Source organism: Lactuca saligna, chromosome 7 (genome assembly GCF_052625555.1).
Source record: "Lactuca saligna cultivar CGN05327 chromosome 7, ASM5262555v1, whole genome shotgun sequence".
Classification (NCBI taxonomy): Eukaryota; Viridiplantae; Streptophyta; class Magnoliopsida; order Asterales; family Asteraceae; genus Lactuca; species Lactuca saligna.
The window spans coordinates 57,006,775-57,023,765 of record NC_136423.1 but is presented as its reverse complement, the minus strand read 5'-3'; the positions used below and the strand labels follow the sequence as shown (position 1 = coordinate 57,023,765).

The window sequence follows — 16,991 nt, the reverse complement described above, 5'->3', positions numbered from 1 at the left end:
TAATTGTTGAAGCATAAAAAAATTCTAATTGGACATGTTTTCTTGCGTCGCTTGTAACTCATTAAATTTTTAATCAAATCAAGAGTTTTTATAGTCTAAACTTATCTACAAAACCTAAACAACATGTTGGAAAAAGATTAAGGTCAATACAACTTAAATTGAGTGAGTTATGCACATTCGAACAAAAAACTCATTTTACGTTTAATTGCTGAAACATAAAAAAAATTTGATTTGACATTCTTCCTTGCGGCGATTGTAAATCATTCAATTTTTAACCATATCAAATGTTTTTATAGTCTAAGCTTATCTACAAAACCTAAACAGCATTTTGGAAAAAGATTCAGGTCAATACAACTTAAATTGAGTGAGTTATGCAACTTTCAAAATTTGGACAGAATTTTAAATTTGTAAATATTGCTAATTTTTAGTGCTGAAACAGATTTGGTTTTATTTACTTTGATGGCTATATTCGAGAAATGTGTCTTTCACATCATATGCTGATCTTAGAAATTCAAAGGTAGAGTTCCACCGTGTTGGAGTTTCACCACACAAACACCTTTGAGTTTTTATAGGTGCATCCTTGATGGCTTGTTTAAAGGTCTTTATCGGTTACAAGGAGGCTCTAATGTATTTCACCGCATCTTGTATGCTTTTTACACGGTAAACTTCATGTTTTAACCCCATTTTCACAACTAGGTTTATGATATGAGCCATAAACCTAATGTAAAAATGTTTTCTATTCTCGTAAATACCTGAAAGTTCGTTTACAATGATGTTGATTGTCGCTTCATTCCTCTTGTCATTATCAACGGTTATCGTCATGACATTCTTCATGCCCCACTCGTTTATGCAAATTAGAAACTCCTAGGCTATGTCTTTAGCTTTGTGAGTATCAACCTCTCTAAAGTTGACTACCCTTTTGTGCATGATAAAATCTTCAGTAATAAAGTGGGTCATGACAACCATATAATTTATCTTTTGATACGAGGATGTCGACGTGTTGGTTGTTAAGTGGATGGTTGTTTTGCGGTTGCTCAAATGTTTGTACAACTTCTGCCTCTCCATTAAATTAAAGGACACAACATCACGAGAAATTTTATGCCTTGAAGGCAATTTCATCCTACCATTGAGGGCGTTTACAAATTCTACGAAGGTCTCTTTTTCAATGAATTTAAAGGGTAGTTCCCCGATGGTGAAAAGACCTAGTAAGACAAGTTGGATCCTCGTATCATTATGTTTCCATGTGTATACATGGACCTCACCATTAGGAGCTTTCGTAAATGACAACTTTTTTTGTTTGTCATCATCTTCATTCGGTTTGTTGTCCGGATTAAACAAAAGAGTCATATGTTTAATTGCGGAAACATAATAAAAATTCTGATTTGACATGCTTCATTGCGGGGCTTGTAACTCATTCGATTTTTAACCAAATCAAACATTTTTATAGTCTAAACTTATCTTCAAAATCTAAAAAACAATTAGGAAAAAGATTTAGGTCAATACAACTTAAAATGAGTGATTTATGCATATTTGAACAACAAACGCATCTAACGTTTAATTGCTGAAACATAAAAAAAATACAAAAAAATAAAAATATTTCTGATTTGACATGCTTCCTTGCGGGACTTGTAACTCATTCAATTTTTAACCAAATCAAATGTTTTTAGAGTCTAAACTTATGTACAAAACCTAAACAACATTTAGGAAAAAGATTTACGTCAATAAAACTTAAATTGAGTGAGTGATGCACATTTGAACAACAAACTTATATTACGTTTAATTGCTGAAACAAAAAAAAAAATTGAATGGACATGCTTCCTTGCGGGAATTGTAACTCATTCATTTTTTAACCAAATCAAGCGTTTTTAGAGTCTAAACCTTACTACAAAACCTAAACAACGTTTAGGAAAAAGATTCGGGTCAATACAACTTCAAACAAAAAAACACAAAACATTCAAATTGCCAAACTAATACATATTCAAATATAAAACATTGTTGTCGCCGTAGTCTTCATTCCAAGTCTGCTGTAATTGTATTTATTTATCATCCGTCATATTGTTGCGCAGTCATCTCTCATACTTGAGCTCTTCTAGGGTAAGTGGCACCGACATTCCCATTGCTACTTCTTCCACATGTACTCGTGTTTCGGCATACAACGATGTACCTTCTAGTACTTCAATGTCTTGTATCTGTTCCACACTATCAAGGTAGCATTTAAAGGAAATGCACACTTGCACCGACAAAGGGGTGAGTTTTGTTCTTCTTGGCGATATAACCTTGCCACTAACAGAAAAAGCATACTCGAAGCTACCGTAGAAGCTTGGGAGCTTAGTATATCACGGGCCACAACAACTAGAATCGGAAATTAGGTTACCTTTCCTTTCCACCAAGCCAAAATATCAAAATTTTCAAACTCTTGAACACTCATTTGTGACAAGAAATCGGAACCAATGTACCTTCCGAGCTCGCTACTAGGGGTGTTAGACCGAGCTCATTTAAAATTCTCATTCCTCAAAGTATTATAGAGCTGAGTTGTTTCGTTATTTTGGTGAGAAGTGGATTCGGATGCCCCCATATTTTGCATCATGTCATGAATGTTTGTTCAACCATATTTTGTTAAATAAACTTCAAACAAATTTTGAAAAAACTTTGTTAAATTTTGAAACTTCCTTTGATGTCTAATCCATGTCATTATCCACTAAACCCAAATCGTAACAAATATTTTCAATTAAAATCTCAACCCCCCAACATTTAGAGTCGGATTCAAAGCGGCGGAACAAGAAATAATGGGAGACATTTCTTCAAAATATTTTTTTAACTTTGCTTTCATTGGTTTAATCATATTAGCAAACATTATGCTTCTCATTTCAAACTCATTTATTTTCGCACAAATTAAAAAAAAATGGTTTAAAACTAAACAACTTGTAGGATAATAAACCCCTGATAAAAAAGTAGTTTCTTTTTTAAAAACATCAAGCATGTCTGTAACAAGTTTGATTGTATCCCGACTTGATTATGGATAAGCCATAACGTTATTACGGTCCGCAAGGTTGTCATGAAACATTTTTAAAGTATCTTTTTGACGTAAGGCACATTCAAACATTTTGCAAGTGGAGTTCCAGCGGGTATTATTTTCCTAAGTCGAACCTATAAAGAGGGCATTCACATCAGCACAAAATTACATGTCTTTGAATTAAAAATATGTCTTTGAAGCCATCTTTTATAGTTTCAATGCTAGTTAGTCCATCTTGCACAGCCAAATTAATGATATGTGCAACACATCGACTATGAAAAAAACACCATCGCAAATCGGTTTATATTTTAGTTTTAGTTGTCCAACCGCGATGGTGTTGTTTGATGCATTATCAAAAGATATAGAAAAACCATTTCCTTCTAGTTTATAAGTTTTGAGCACACAATCTAAAATTTTAAATAAATATTTACCGGTGTGCGGATACTCAAATAATTCAAACGTAATCGTATGTTTCATCATTACCCAATTATTTGGATTAATCCAATGAGCGGTAACACAAAGATACGCATCCAGTGAACTAGGAAGAGCCATCCAAACATCAGAAGTTAAATTGAAATCGGTTTCAAAAGATTGAAATCCTAAAATCATTTCATTTTTTGCAAGTTTCCACATTTCAATACAATCACATCTAATAGAAGTACGACACACATGGCAATATCGTGGTTGGAGAGTATCTTGGATGAGTGAAGCCAATCGTTTGTTGTCGCAGTGGTCAAAAGGCAAGCATTCTTGAGTCACGAACTTCGTTGTCCTACCCAAAACTTTAGCCAAATCGTAACTCCACAATGTTGTATCATTCGCCATTGTTTGATTATGTCCTGGCCCAAATTTCACCGCGGGGCATCTATTGGTCATATGAGTGTTCAATGTCGAATTCCCATCTTCATTGAAAAAAAGCACCACATTTATTGTATCGCGCTTTTCTTGGACCGCTCGACATTACACACAAATCAAAATTGTCCCAAATAGCCGAATTTCTATTTGTTTCTTTGATGCTAACAACGGTAAGATTCTTTGATGAATCTCCAATACCAACCGAAGCCGAATCCATTGCTTAACTTGAGAGTGTTTTTTTTATCTAAGAGAAGTTTTTTGAGGTTTGGTTAAGCCAAAACATCTAATAGCTATTTATACTATCAAGTATTGGTGAATATGGCCAAAAGGGATCCAAAAACGAGTGTGTAACAGCCTTAAACGGCTATATAACCGTTAGTAAATGACAAAAAACGGACAGAAAGCTTGAACTCAAAAAACCGGTTCAAAACCGATTCTATAAACTGGTTCGTAGTAAACCGAACCGGTCCCAGCGGTTGGAAATGCGAATTGGTATAAACCGATGGTTCGGTTTTTCGGCGGTTCGGTTCATTAGAGAACCGGTTCGGGGATGAACTGGTTTTCAGTTAAATGACCAGTTCAATTTGTGAACCGGTTTTTTTGCCCACGCCTAGTCGCGGGTGTGTTTCAAATTTGATTATGTTTATATGTGTAGATTAAGTTACACGACAAATGAGGAACAAGATGATTGGGGTGTGGTGGGTGGGGTGTTATTATTTTTTTTTTTTTTTTTTTGCCTGATGCGTTAGAGAGAGAGAGAGAGAGAGAGAGAGAGAGAGAGAGAGAGAGAGAGAGAGAGAGAGAGAGAGAGAGAGAGAGAGAGAGAGAGAGAGAGAGAGAGAGAGAGAGAGAGAGAGAGAGAGACTTTTTTAAACTATTTAATTTGTAAAGTAAGTGTTATATATATATATATATATATATATATATATATATATATATATATATATATATATATATATATATATATATATATATATATTAAAATGGAGAAAATTATATTTTTAACTATTTCAGGAACAAAAGCAAGATATATAATTTGTTTTATTTTGGATCTTCACGCATGTTCAAAATCTTTTAGAGACTATATTTTTTACAAACCACACAACCAAGTTTACAGTTTTGTTTTTAAATTTTAAATATAAAAATGAATACCCATCGTTATTCACGTTCATGAACAAAAGAAAAGAGTGAGTGAAAAAAGATAAAGTGGAGTGGACCTAATGCGAATACTATGGAATACATCGAAGATATCTTCCTGTGAGAAACCATATGTCCCTCCCCTTAAAAAAGAATAACAAAAAAAAATACTTGTTCGATCTTGGTATGTTAGGGCATCCACAATTAATATATTTCAATATAATATACAAGAGAGAGTATAAAATTCAATGTTCATTGACAGTTGAATGGATGGATTTCTAATGCAAATTTATTTTCTTTTTAAAAATTGATTTGAAAATATACATTCTCTCTACTTAGCACCCTATTCAACTCTCCATCTATTCAACTCTCCATGACTTGAATGGAGTATGGATGCTCTTAGATATAGTATTTATTGGTGGTAATTAGCGATTACTTTCCAGGATTATTAGATGGACTAGTGCAGCTTAGTAGACTGTAAAGCGGGGGTAAACATTATATTCTGTCTCTAATTCCCTGCTGGGTCTATTTTTTGACCGGTATATGCTCTGCCGTTGTAAAAAAAAATTAAACAAATTAATTAGTAATGCCCTCCTCTGTTTATGTACGTACGTAGGAATATCTTTAGGGAAAAAAAAAGTGAAAGAAAAAAAAAAAAAAAAAGATAAAGCCGAGACTAATTAATTCACGTATCGAATATAATATTTAACCCTGCTATACTCACTATATATAAACCATGAAGACGAAGTTCATCAACATGCAACCCACACATACCTCTTCTCCATTCAAATGGCAAGCCCATCAAACCCTCCTCCTCCTCCTCCTCTTCCTCCTCCTTCTTCTTCTTCTTCTTCTGATGCTTCTGCACGATCACAAATACAAGACTACGAGTACTTATATGCATTAAATGCAAATGTTTCTAACTTCATTTCAGTGAAACTTTCCAGTGAGCACAATTACCGTCTATGGGAGAAGCAGATGTGTTGCCTCCTGAAGAGTTACAATGTGCACGCCATTGTATATGAACCAGGAGCTTTGAGCCCAGACCTCAAGAACCGATTTGACAGCCTTGTAAAAGGATGGATTTTCGGTTCAATTAGCAAAGAGCTACTTGACATTGTTGTCGATCTTGATTCAGCCAAAGATGTTTGGAACAAACTAAGTTACTTCTATGATCCCACTATAATAAGTCCTCAAAAAGGTATTCTCTGGCTATTAATTCTAAACTAAAATTCACAACATTTTTAACAATCAGCCCTTCTTAATATGAACTTATAGTTTGATAGGTTGTTTCACATGCATGGATAGGCTTTTAAAATTACAATTTCCACACCATGATCAATTTGGTGCACATGTTCGATATACAATTACGAAGCACTTTAGCATCTTGTTAGATAAACAAAATTTTAGTAGTTGTCAAGTTTGTTGAACATTATAATGAAAATATGAATGCTAGTTAATTACTTCTCCTGTATGAATAAATGTAAACCTTAATTATATGTATTAATAACATCTATTAATATTCACTTACCTTGGTCCATCCATAAATATATATCTCTTAAGGTGCATAAAACACAAGTAGTAATTAATATGTTTATTTCTTAGTCCATCCATATGAACCTTTGACTAACTATTCTTACAAGTAAATGTATGCATCCACTTAGGGCGTGCATAATGAATTCATGCTTTTAATCACAGTACTTGCATCATCTTTTATAAACACAACTTGCATACTCGTATAAGTTTGCTGTTCTATTGGTTTTGATTTATATTGATGTAGGGCTATGCTTACCATTTTACATTTTCAATCACGTAGACTTAATATATTTGCATATTAATATTAAGTCCAACTGCAAACAACTAACTACAACATGTCTGCTTGGGATTTCGTATAAAGTACATATAAAATTTGTAATTCTATCTTAAAAAGTATAATTAAACTAGTCTTAGCACTAAGGTGATGCTTTAACATGATCTGATATGATACCTTTACCAAAAAGAATATCTTATTTTACAACTAGATAGATAATAATAAAGGTAGTCATCTAAAGTTGTTTCCTTAAACATGTTAATTTATCGACAAAATTGCAAGAAATGTCCGTGTGTTATGTCCAAAAATGTTACATTTAGCTTGGACTAGCATCACAGTCCAAAAGTTTTCATTTTGCTGCGGTTTTGGTCCAAAAACGTTTAAAAATAACGAATTTAGCCCTTTCCATTTGTTTTTGCTTTTCTTTTTGTTATTAAATTACTTTCTAACTAAAACAATAAAAAATCTCTCTCTCTCTCTCTCTCTCTCTCTCTCTCTCTCTCTCTCTCTCTCTCTCTCTCTCTCTCTCTCTCTCTCTTACGTGATTGTGCTCTTCCCCAAAACACACATACACACATACTGATGAAGCTCCATTACTCCAGTAACCATCTTGATGAAGCACAATATGTTCCTAAGAAGACAAGTTCGTCGTTATCAGTCGCCGCCCACAACCACCAGTGAGGTAGCGTCACTGTAAACATCCACAGCTCCTCACTTCTGTTCTTGATTTCTTGTTGATCACCCACTTTCACGTCACTATAAACCACCCTATCGCCACCTCCCCCACCTCCTTCCTTCATCCCTATCTTTCTTCCCCAATCAAACCCAAATTTCTATTTTGATCAAGATTTTTCACCTTTATCTTGAAAATCTAACCTAATTTCTAAATATTCATCTAAAATGGGCAAAACAGAGAAGATGTGAAGGAAAGTTTCATCTACGAGGAACTTGAGTGAGATACGAAGGTTTCCTTATTTCTTCTTAATATTCGAAGGTTTCCAGACTCACACAAGTATTTCGTGTCTAAATAACCTTTTACTTCGTCTCCGAGGATTTTAAAAGGCACATGATATAGAACCTTTAAGGGAAGAAACTTGAATGAGATGTAGTTGTATCAAAATGGAAAAGAATCCTTTCTTGGAAGACACTAAACAAGTCGACTCCGATAAATGTTCTCTACAAGAATCATGAAGGTTTGGTTATTTTCGGAGGTAATTACTTGACGAGTTTCGAATTTTCTTGAAATAGATTTCGATTTGGTTGAACTGGATGTGTTTATCGAAGGTGTGAAGGCTGGTCGAAAAGGTTTGATTAATGATTCGATTCAGATGGATGAGATGAATAGATAGTTTCGTAAATGATTCGATCGAAATGGTCTTGATCAAAATCAGTATTTGTGTATGTGTGTTTTGGGGAAGAACACAATCACGTGAGAGAGAGAGAGAGAGAGAGAAATATTTTCTTTTTATTTTTTATATCTTTTTAGTTAGAAAATAATTTAATAACAAAAGGAAAAGTAAAAAACAAATAGAAAAGGGCAAATTCGTTAATTTTGAGAATTTTTTAAAAAGTTTTGGACCAAAACCGCAGCAAAATGAAAACTTTTGAACTATTGATACTAGACCAAACTTGTTTGGACCAAAGTAACATTTTTGGACATACCACAAGGACTTTTCTTGAAATTTTGTCTAATTTATCTAATTCTTATCATGAGTTAAATTAGTAAGTTCAATTCCTTACAGTTTTTGTAAAACTCCTATAATTAAATATGTTTAAGGAAGTTTCTTATGATTACACATTTAATTGAGATTCAAAAAGAAGTTTTTGGTGGTAAGGGCATATATATATATATATATATATATATATATATATATATATATATATATATATATATATATATATATATATATATATATATATATATATCACTACTAGAAAATTTGTTGTAGCATAATGGCCCGTGGCTAAATTATAGCTACGGATTAGCTACAGAATCACTACAAAAAAGCTACGGAATAGCTACGCAAATAAATAGTTACGGATTTCCTACGGAATAGTTACGGAATGGAATAGCTACGAAACTAAATAGCTACGGAATAGCTACGGATTCAAATAGCTACTGAATAGCTACGAAACTAAATATCTACGGAAATCTGTAGATATTCCGTAGCTAACATCGTTTTATTTAAATAAAAAAATTAAAAATTTAAAAATTTTCAATTTTTTTCAAATACCACATTCAATTCACATTTGTCCCAAATATCATATAAAATACACCAAAAAACATCCCTAATACCAAGTTCGATACATTCCATTCAATTGTCCAAAACACCATACAAAAATAAGCACTAACAATACACAAACAATACCAAGTGTTTACAAAATCAATTATTCCAAATACCATACAAACTAAGCACTAGCAAAACAAACAAACAATATCAATTACAAATTCAATTGGTTCAAAATACCTATCAATCATCCTCGGGTGGATTATCGGGGGACCACAGGATTAATTTCAAGACATATCCATCATCCTCAACCATTTCCATTTGTTGTTCCATGGTAGAAACTTGCACACACAACCTATCAACCTAAAAAATAGTAACACAATTCAATACTTAAACAATAATAACAATGTACTTTAGTTTATTATAACAATGTATTTTAGTTTATAATTATAGCAATACACTTAACTTTAAATCCATAATTGCAATGTATTTTTGTTTAATATCAATTTAATCTATAAAACAACATACAACTTAACTTTAATCCATAACTTTAAAACCATAATAATAACAAGGAGATTATGTTAACCTTCAAAAAAGTCAAGCTTCATTCTATTGTGCCGATTAACTGATTAGCCCCTGCTCAAACATAATCACAATATCAAAAAAAAACAAAAAAAACAAAAAAAACAAAAAAAACAAAAAAACAAAAAAAAACAAAAAATCAATAATCAAAAAGCCAATTATAAAGAAGCAATGATTACATAAACCATTTTCTAGCCAAGCCTCATTCTACTCTACTACCAATAATCAAGAAGCAAGTTACCCAAACTGAAAATCAATCATTTGCTGGATTATATTATCAAATTGAACCAAAAATCAGATACACTTAGACCTACTCTAAGCTTGCACTCGAAATCTTCACAGTAAGAAGAGAACAAAAAGAGATTTTTTTTGCTGAATCTCAAGTCCCCTGACTTGCATTGCTATAAATGAACCTAAAAAAAACTAATCATGCATGAAGCCGACATCCAGAAACACTCAAAACAAACAAAGCAATTAGTGACGACGATAAATGAATCCTAATCCAAAACGAAAACCTAAGTGAAATTAAACAAAAAAAACATACTTGAAAGATTGATGATGATGGCGATAACAAGTAGATGACAACGACGGGAAGGAGTTGCCGACGACGGCAAAGATATGACAGCGACGTAACTCCAGCGGCGGCAGAAAGAACAAACTCCGGTAAGAAAATGACAGCGAGTGAAAGAGAAGATCGAAGGCGAGGGTGTGAGTAGGAGGTGCGACCGTCCGAGTGATAAAGAAGAGGGAAACGAAATGAAGGAAATGAACGGGATATTAAAAAAATCGGCATTTAAGCCCGATTAATGGAGGCAGAGGCGGCCAAAAAAAATGAAACCCTAAATTGGAGAAGGCCAAAAAAATATGAAAAAAAGGGTGGGGTAAGACTCGAACTCAAGGCGACTCCGCATATAACCAACGACACTACCAATTAGCTAGGATGTCACATCCTTACCTACTTTGTCTACATTTGCTTTTCACCATTTCCATTTCCATTATTATTATTATTATTATTATTATTATTATTATTATTATTATTATTATTATTATTATTCGAGTCTTATTATTATTATTTTTTTGGATACATTTTCTTACATATTTAAGACACGAATAGTTAACTTTCTAAAAAGGGTCAACTTTCTAAAATTGGATTTCTGATGCATTTTTTAATTAGCTACGGAATATGCTTTTCGTTAGAATTCCGTAGCTAATTAGCTACGGATTTTTCTTATTTTCGTTTTTTCGGGTACCAAACTTCGTTTTTTTTCCTCTGTTTTTTTCACACATCTATTATACATTATTATCTATATTTCCACCAACTTATAGCTATTAATATCATTTATAAAGTCGTGTGCACATATGGGATCCATTGCTCATTTAATGGTTTTACACTATAATGCTTATGAATACGTACACATACATCTCACAAACACGTATACATACACATATACACGTACACATATACCACAACTCATTCATGTATATAAGTATACATATACAAACATAATCCATCACAAGATGGTGAAAAGTATAGGCATTACAATGTTAAACTGTGAAACGAATATTTGATCCCGAAGGGGCACATGACTTTATGAACGATATTAATACAAGTTGGTGAAAATATAGATAATCATGTATAGTAGAGGTGTGAAAAAAAAACGAAGTGAAAAAAACAACGTTTGGTGCCCAAAAAATCGAAAATAAAAAAATTAAAAAAAAAAAAATTGTAGCTAATTAGCTACGGGTTTTTCTTATTTTTTATTTTTCGGGCACCAAACTTCGTTTTTTTCGCTCCGTTTTTTTCACACCTCCATTATACATGATTATCTATATTTTTACCAATTTATAGCTATTAATATCATTTATAAAGTCGTGTGCACATAAGGGATCCATTGTTTGTTTAATGGTTTAACACTATAATGCTTATGAATACGTACTCATACATTTCACAAACACGTATACATATACATATACATGTACATATATACCACAACTCATTCATATATATATAAATATACATATACAAACATAATTCATCACAAGTTGGTGAAAAGTATATGCATTACAATGTTAAACTTTGAAACGAGTACTTGATCCCGAAGGGGCACACAACTTTATGAACGATATTAATAGCTACAAGTTGGTGAAAATAAAGATAATCATATAAAATAGAGGTGTGAAAAAAACGAAGCGAAAAAAACAACTTTTTGTGCCCGAAAAATTGAAAATAAGAAAAATCCGTAGCTAATCTGTAGCTACTTAGCTACAGATTAGCTACGGAATTCTAACGGAAAGCATACTCCATAGTTAATCCGTAGGTAATTAATATCCGTATGTATTCCGTACCCATTCCGTAGCTAATTAGCTATGGAATAGCTACAGATTTTGCATTTGTAGCTATTTGTAGCTATTCTGTAGCTAGTTAGCTACGGAATAGCTACGGACCTGCATCCGTAACTATTCTTTTACTAAACTAAGACATCCCATTCTGTAGCTAATCCGTAGCAATTTCATAGCTAATTAGCTACGGAAATATTCCGTAGGAAAACGCAATGTTTTCTAGTAGTGTGTGTCTATATATATATATATATATATATATATATATATATATATATATATATATATATATATATATATATATATATATATAAACTGTTAATTTTAGTAACTATATTTAATTATGATAATATTTATCAATAGTTAATGTTTGTAGGTGTACCTTAGGCACATGTTAGCACATCTTAGAAAATTTCATTTAAAAAAATAACCATATATATTTATTTCAAACGAAACTAGAAAGGAAACCGGAAACAAACGACATAGACAAAGTTTAATTCGAAATAATAACAGAAGAAATATATATGTTTTCAGCAGAAACAGAAACAGAGACTGAAGATCAAGATGAAGATGAAGACGTGGTTCCGATAAAAAGAACAACAGAAGAAACAGAAGACACAGCAGTGTCGACATCTATGAAAACGAAAATCAAGGGCAAAGTAGTAAACTATAAAAAGAAGATAATGGGTCAGATTTTACCGAGGCAATTAACAGAAAGAAAAGGTGAAGACCAAAAAACAGAAGACAAACGTGAAGAAGACCCAAAAATAGAAGCCAAAAAGATCCTACGCAACAAAAATTTGCGTCAAGCTATTACGGAAGGGAGTTGGGGTGAAGTGGAATCCATAATAAAAGAAGACAAGAATGTAATCAAAGAGGCAATCAACAGTGATGGCAACTCGATGCTTCATATAGCGGTTGGGATCGGTCACAACTCTTTTGTCAATGAGATGTTATCATTCTTGAAAGGTGAAGATTTACCTACCATGAAAAATGATGATGGAAGCACAGCCCTTCACATCGCTGCAATCGTTGGTAACACACGTGGGGCAGATCTCTTAATGAGAAAAGAAAAACGTTTGTTGGAAATATCAGACAATAGAGGTGAAACACCTTTGGATAAAGCATATGAAAATATGCATCTTGATACCATTGAATATTTGTTGAAAGCCGCCAACGATTATGGAAAAACTAAGAAAAAGTCATCTCGTTTAGGTGTAACAAAAGGCGTCGACCTTCTTGTTAACGCTGTTTCTGCAAAGGAATATGGTGAGTAGCCAAAAAAATCACATATTTACGATGATAATAAAACATGCATATTTGATTATAGTCGTCTGAATATGCCTGCAGATTTAGCAACGTATTTAATCAATAAGTATCCTAAATTTGCTGTGGAGAACGATCATGTCCTGATGGCAATAGCTAAGACCTTTCCAAGTGAGCTAGACTATTGGGAAACACTTATATATCCAAGTAAGTTTGTAATATCCTAGACATAGTTTCTTTTTGTTATTCGTTTTTAAGTTTGTACGAGTTTATATATATATATATATATATATATATATATATATATATATATATATATATATATATATATATATATATATATATGTTCATGTTCATTTGACACTATACTAATTTTGTGAGACCGTGAGACCAAATCCAAAAATAATTTTAAAATGCAAAATAAAAAGAAAAATTTTAAAAAAAAAAGTTAATTATTACTTTCGAAACCTTATTTACGTAAAAAAAAATTACCATTTTTTTTAAAATACGTAAAATATTCTAATAGAATATTACACTGTACATTTCTAATATGATTTTTAGAATGTTCTAAATTATGTAAAAAATGTATTTTTTTTGTATTTATTATATTTTTGTATTTTTTTTTGGAAAATATATATTCCGAAAATAATATTGGATTTTTTTTTTGAAAACTTTCAATTATTTTGCATTTTAAAAATGTTTTTGTTTTATCTACTAAATGTGTGTCTATATATATATATATATATATATATATATATATATATATATATATATATATATATATATATATATATATATATATATATATATATATATATATATATATATAGGTTTAGGTTCTAAGTATTTTTTTAATGCATTTTTATGATATTTTTAATATAAACAACTTATTCTTTTAGTATTCTCATAGAATAAAATTGTTCTACCATCCAGTAACTATATTATTCTAATACAATTATATCTAGTTTATACGTTCTACAATGTTTCACTTTCCTTATAAGGAAGCATGTTTAATTGAATATGCTTTTTCTCTTTCAGGTCCGCAGGATAATTATGAAAGGATAGTCAAGAGAGCTAAGGATTTGTTTTATGTATTAGTAGAATTCTACGATGTCCTAATGGAAATCATCTGGGGTATGCCTGACAACATTATTATGAATATTTTGCAACTGGTAGCACTGATCTTAATAATGGGTGAGTATTGACAACATGTGTATACAATTCAAGAACTAATTATATATTTAAATTCAGAATTGTAATTCCCTAATAAACATTTGTGCTTTTGTAGTTCCATTATTGGCGCTATTTTGGATCTTAAACTTTATTCTCCTACTCGTGACGATGGTTTATTTTACATTCTCTATGTATTATTTTTCGTTGTGGAAGTTTTCAAAAAGACTAGGTAAGAGTATATAGAGTTAATCCACTTATGCCGATTGATTTCGAGATATAATTTATGCTATAAATTTGATATTTTTTAATTGATTATTATCTAAATTTTAGTTGCACCCATTAAGCATATCGAGAAGAAAAGGAAGGAATGGGAAGAAGCAAAAGAAGTTCTAAAATTGGTATGTGCTAAAATAGACAAGTTAGAGCTCCCTGATACAGATCATCCTCGCTTATACGCCAGACCAGTTCTTGAAGCAGCACGTCAAGATGCTTATGAGGTTGTTGATGAGATTTTAATGAGATCCCCTGGAGCAATTCGATACAAAGATAAAAGTGGGTATGACATCATCCAGTTAGCGGTAATACATCGTTCAGAAAAAATCTACAACCTTATCGATATCCTTGGGGAGCGAAAGAGTGTTTATAGAATGATGGAAGATTCTTCTAAGAACAATATGTTGCACTTGGTTGGAAGATTAGCTCCTTCCCATAAACTAAAACTTAGAACTGGTGCAGCATTACAACTACAAAGAGAGCTTCAATGGCGTGAGGTACACCCTCAATCAAATTTTAGGGAGTTATTATTTATGTTGTTAATGGCATAAATGAGTTAAATTAATTTTATAGGAAGTGGCGCAACTCGTTTTTCCAGCATACATTACCAAAGAAAACATTTTTATGGAGACACCTGATATGGTATTCACTAAGGAACATGAAAATCTGGTGAAGGAAGGAGAGAAGTGGATGAAAACCGTAGCAGAATCATGCAGCATCACTGCAGCACTGATTACCACAATCGTATTTGCAGCAGCAATCACAGTACCAGGTGGAAGCAAGCAAGACACAGGCATCCCTGTGTTTACAAAAGATATTACTTTCACGATCTTTGCTGTATCAGATGCAATCTCACTATTTGCATCCACTACAGCATTACTAATGTTCCAGTCCATCCTCACAGGACGTTTTTCTGAGCAAGATTTTTTGGTGAGTTTACCAAGACGATTGATTATTGGTCTTTGCACGTTAATGATATCAACAACTGCCATGATTGTGGCCTTCAGCACGACCTTGTTCATTGTCTTTTGTCATAAAAAGCTATGGATGCTTGCTCCGATAGGTGTATTAGCTTTCCTCCCGATTTCATCTTTTGCTACTCTTCAAATCCCCCTGATTGTAGATCTCTTGCGGTCTACATACGGGCACATCTTCGAAAAGCAAACCAACAAAAACAGCCATAGATTTAATCCTGATGACATCCGCCTGTTTTTTGGCAGGTGAAATGAGTCCACATCTTGAAGTTACGTATTTTTCTGCATTTTCCCAAATATATGTTGTGTAAAATAATCATAAATTATTTCATATTCATAGTGAGAACAAAAATTACATTGAAGTTTAATATAGGTGTTTTCATATATTACACGTGCCTTCAACCTCTTGAATTTATTGTGATGAGTTTTTCTTTTTTCATGTGCTAGAGTATCCAAGTCCGAAATAACTTTTAATGTTCAATATTTATCTGTTCAACGGTTTTAGGACCCTTTTTAAAAAGGTATATGATTGTTCCTGATTTTAACACTCCTAGCTAATCGGGTGACTTATATTATAGTACTTATATAAACTATTAGTTATTTTCTCTGTTACTAACATTAGCGCTGTAAAAAAACCGAACGTTTAATGAATAGTTCATGAACCGTTCGATGGAATGTTTGTTTATGTTCGTTTATTCTATAAATGAACGAACATGAACATAAATTCTAATTTTTTTAGTTAAATGAATAAACATAAACAATGGTCTAGTTCGTTCAAATATATTATTTGTTTACATTTGTTTATGTTTGTTCATTTAGGTTTATTTTATGTTCAATTATGTTTGATTGCATTACTATATAATTATACATTTCTTAATGTGCATGTATGTTCAATTATATTTGGACAAAATTGCAAAAATGATCCATACGGTTGTTAAAATTCTACGATTTTGATCCAAAAACGTTTGGTGGTGCATCAGTAGTCAAATTTCAGATCTTTTTAGTGATTTTGGTCCCTATGGTTGCCATTTATTTGTGGTATTGATCCATACTCCACCTAAAATGACAAATTTACCCTTAAATAATTCTTTTTTAATTTCATTCATTTATTATCTAATTATTCTAATTAAAAAACCAATCGCCCCTTTTATCCTCCCGTATACAATCACCCCTCTCCACCTGTTGCTATGTTCTTCATCCCCAAAAAACCCTTACATGGAGCAGCCAACGTTTGAAGATCTGACCACTGCCAACACCAGACCATCGATATCAATATGAACCTCATTGACAACGACATCAGATTGAACCTCATCGTCATCGATGATCATTAACCTTCATTCTGA

General features: G+C 32.2%; 1 protein-coding gene across 2 annotated transcripts; it reads left to right on the top strand.

The window, feature by feature from the left end:
- The first annotated feature begins 5,780 nt into the window (after positions 1–5,780).
- Positions 5,781–16,036, top strand: LOC145004066 (uncharacterized). 2 transcript variants are annotated; one of them, XM_078962965.1, is made up of 7 exons: positions 5,781–6,206; positions 12,500–13,231; positions 13,313–13,435; positions 14,267–14,422; positions 14,517–14,630; positions 14,732–15,171; positions 15,248–16,036. In XM_078962965.1, the coding sequence occupies exons 1-7, from the start codon at positions 5,795–5,797 to the stop codon at positions 15,896–15,898; spliced, it is 2,628 nt and encodes an 875-aa protein (XP_078819091.1). In that variant the 5' UTR covers positions 5,781–5,794; the 3' UTR covers positions 15,899–16,036. The 2 variants fall into 2 exon arrangements, with proteins under 2 accessions (XP_078819091.1, XP_078819090.1); XM_078962964.1 differs by having other exon boundaries at positions 12,497–13,231.
- The last annotated feature ends 955 nt before the right edge of the window (positions 16,037–16,991 follow it).

Coding starts and splice junctions, on each gene's coding strand:
- LOC145004066 (XM_078962964.1), top strand. CDS start 5,795: ATGGCAAGCCCATCAAACCCTCCTCCTCCTCCTCCTCTTCCTCCTCCT. Junction 6,207..12,496: donor TATAATAAGTCCTCAAAAAG/GTATTCTCTGGC, acceptor ATATGTTTTCAG/CAGAAACAGAAACAGAGACT. Junction 13,232..13,312: donor TGTTTCTGCAAAGGAATATG/GTGAGTAGCCAA, acceptor ATATGCCTGCAG/ATTTAGCAACGTATTTAATC.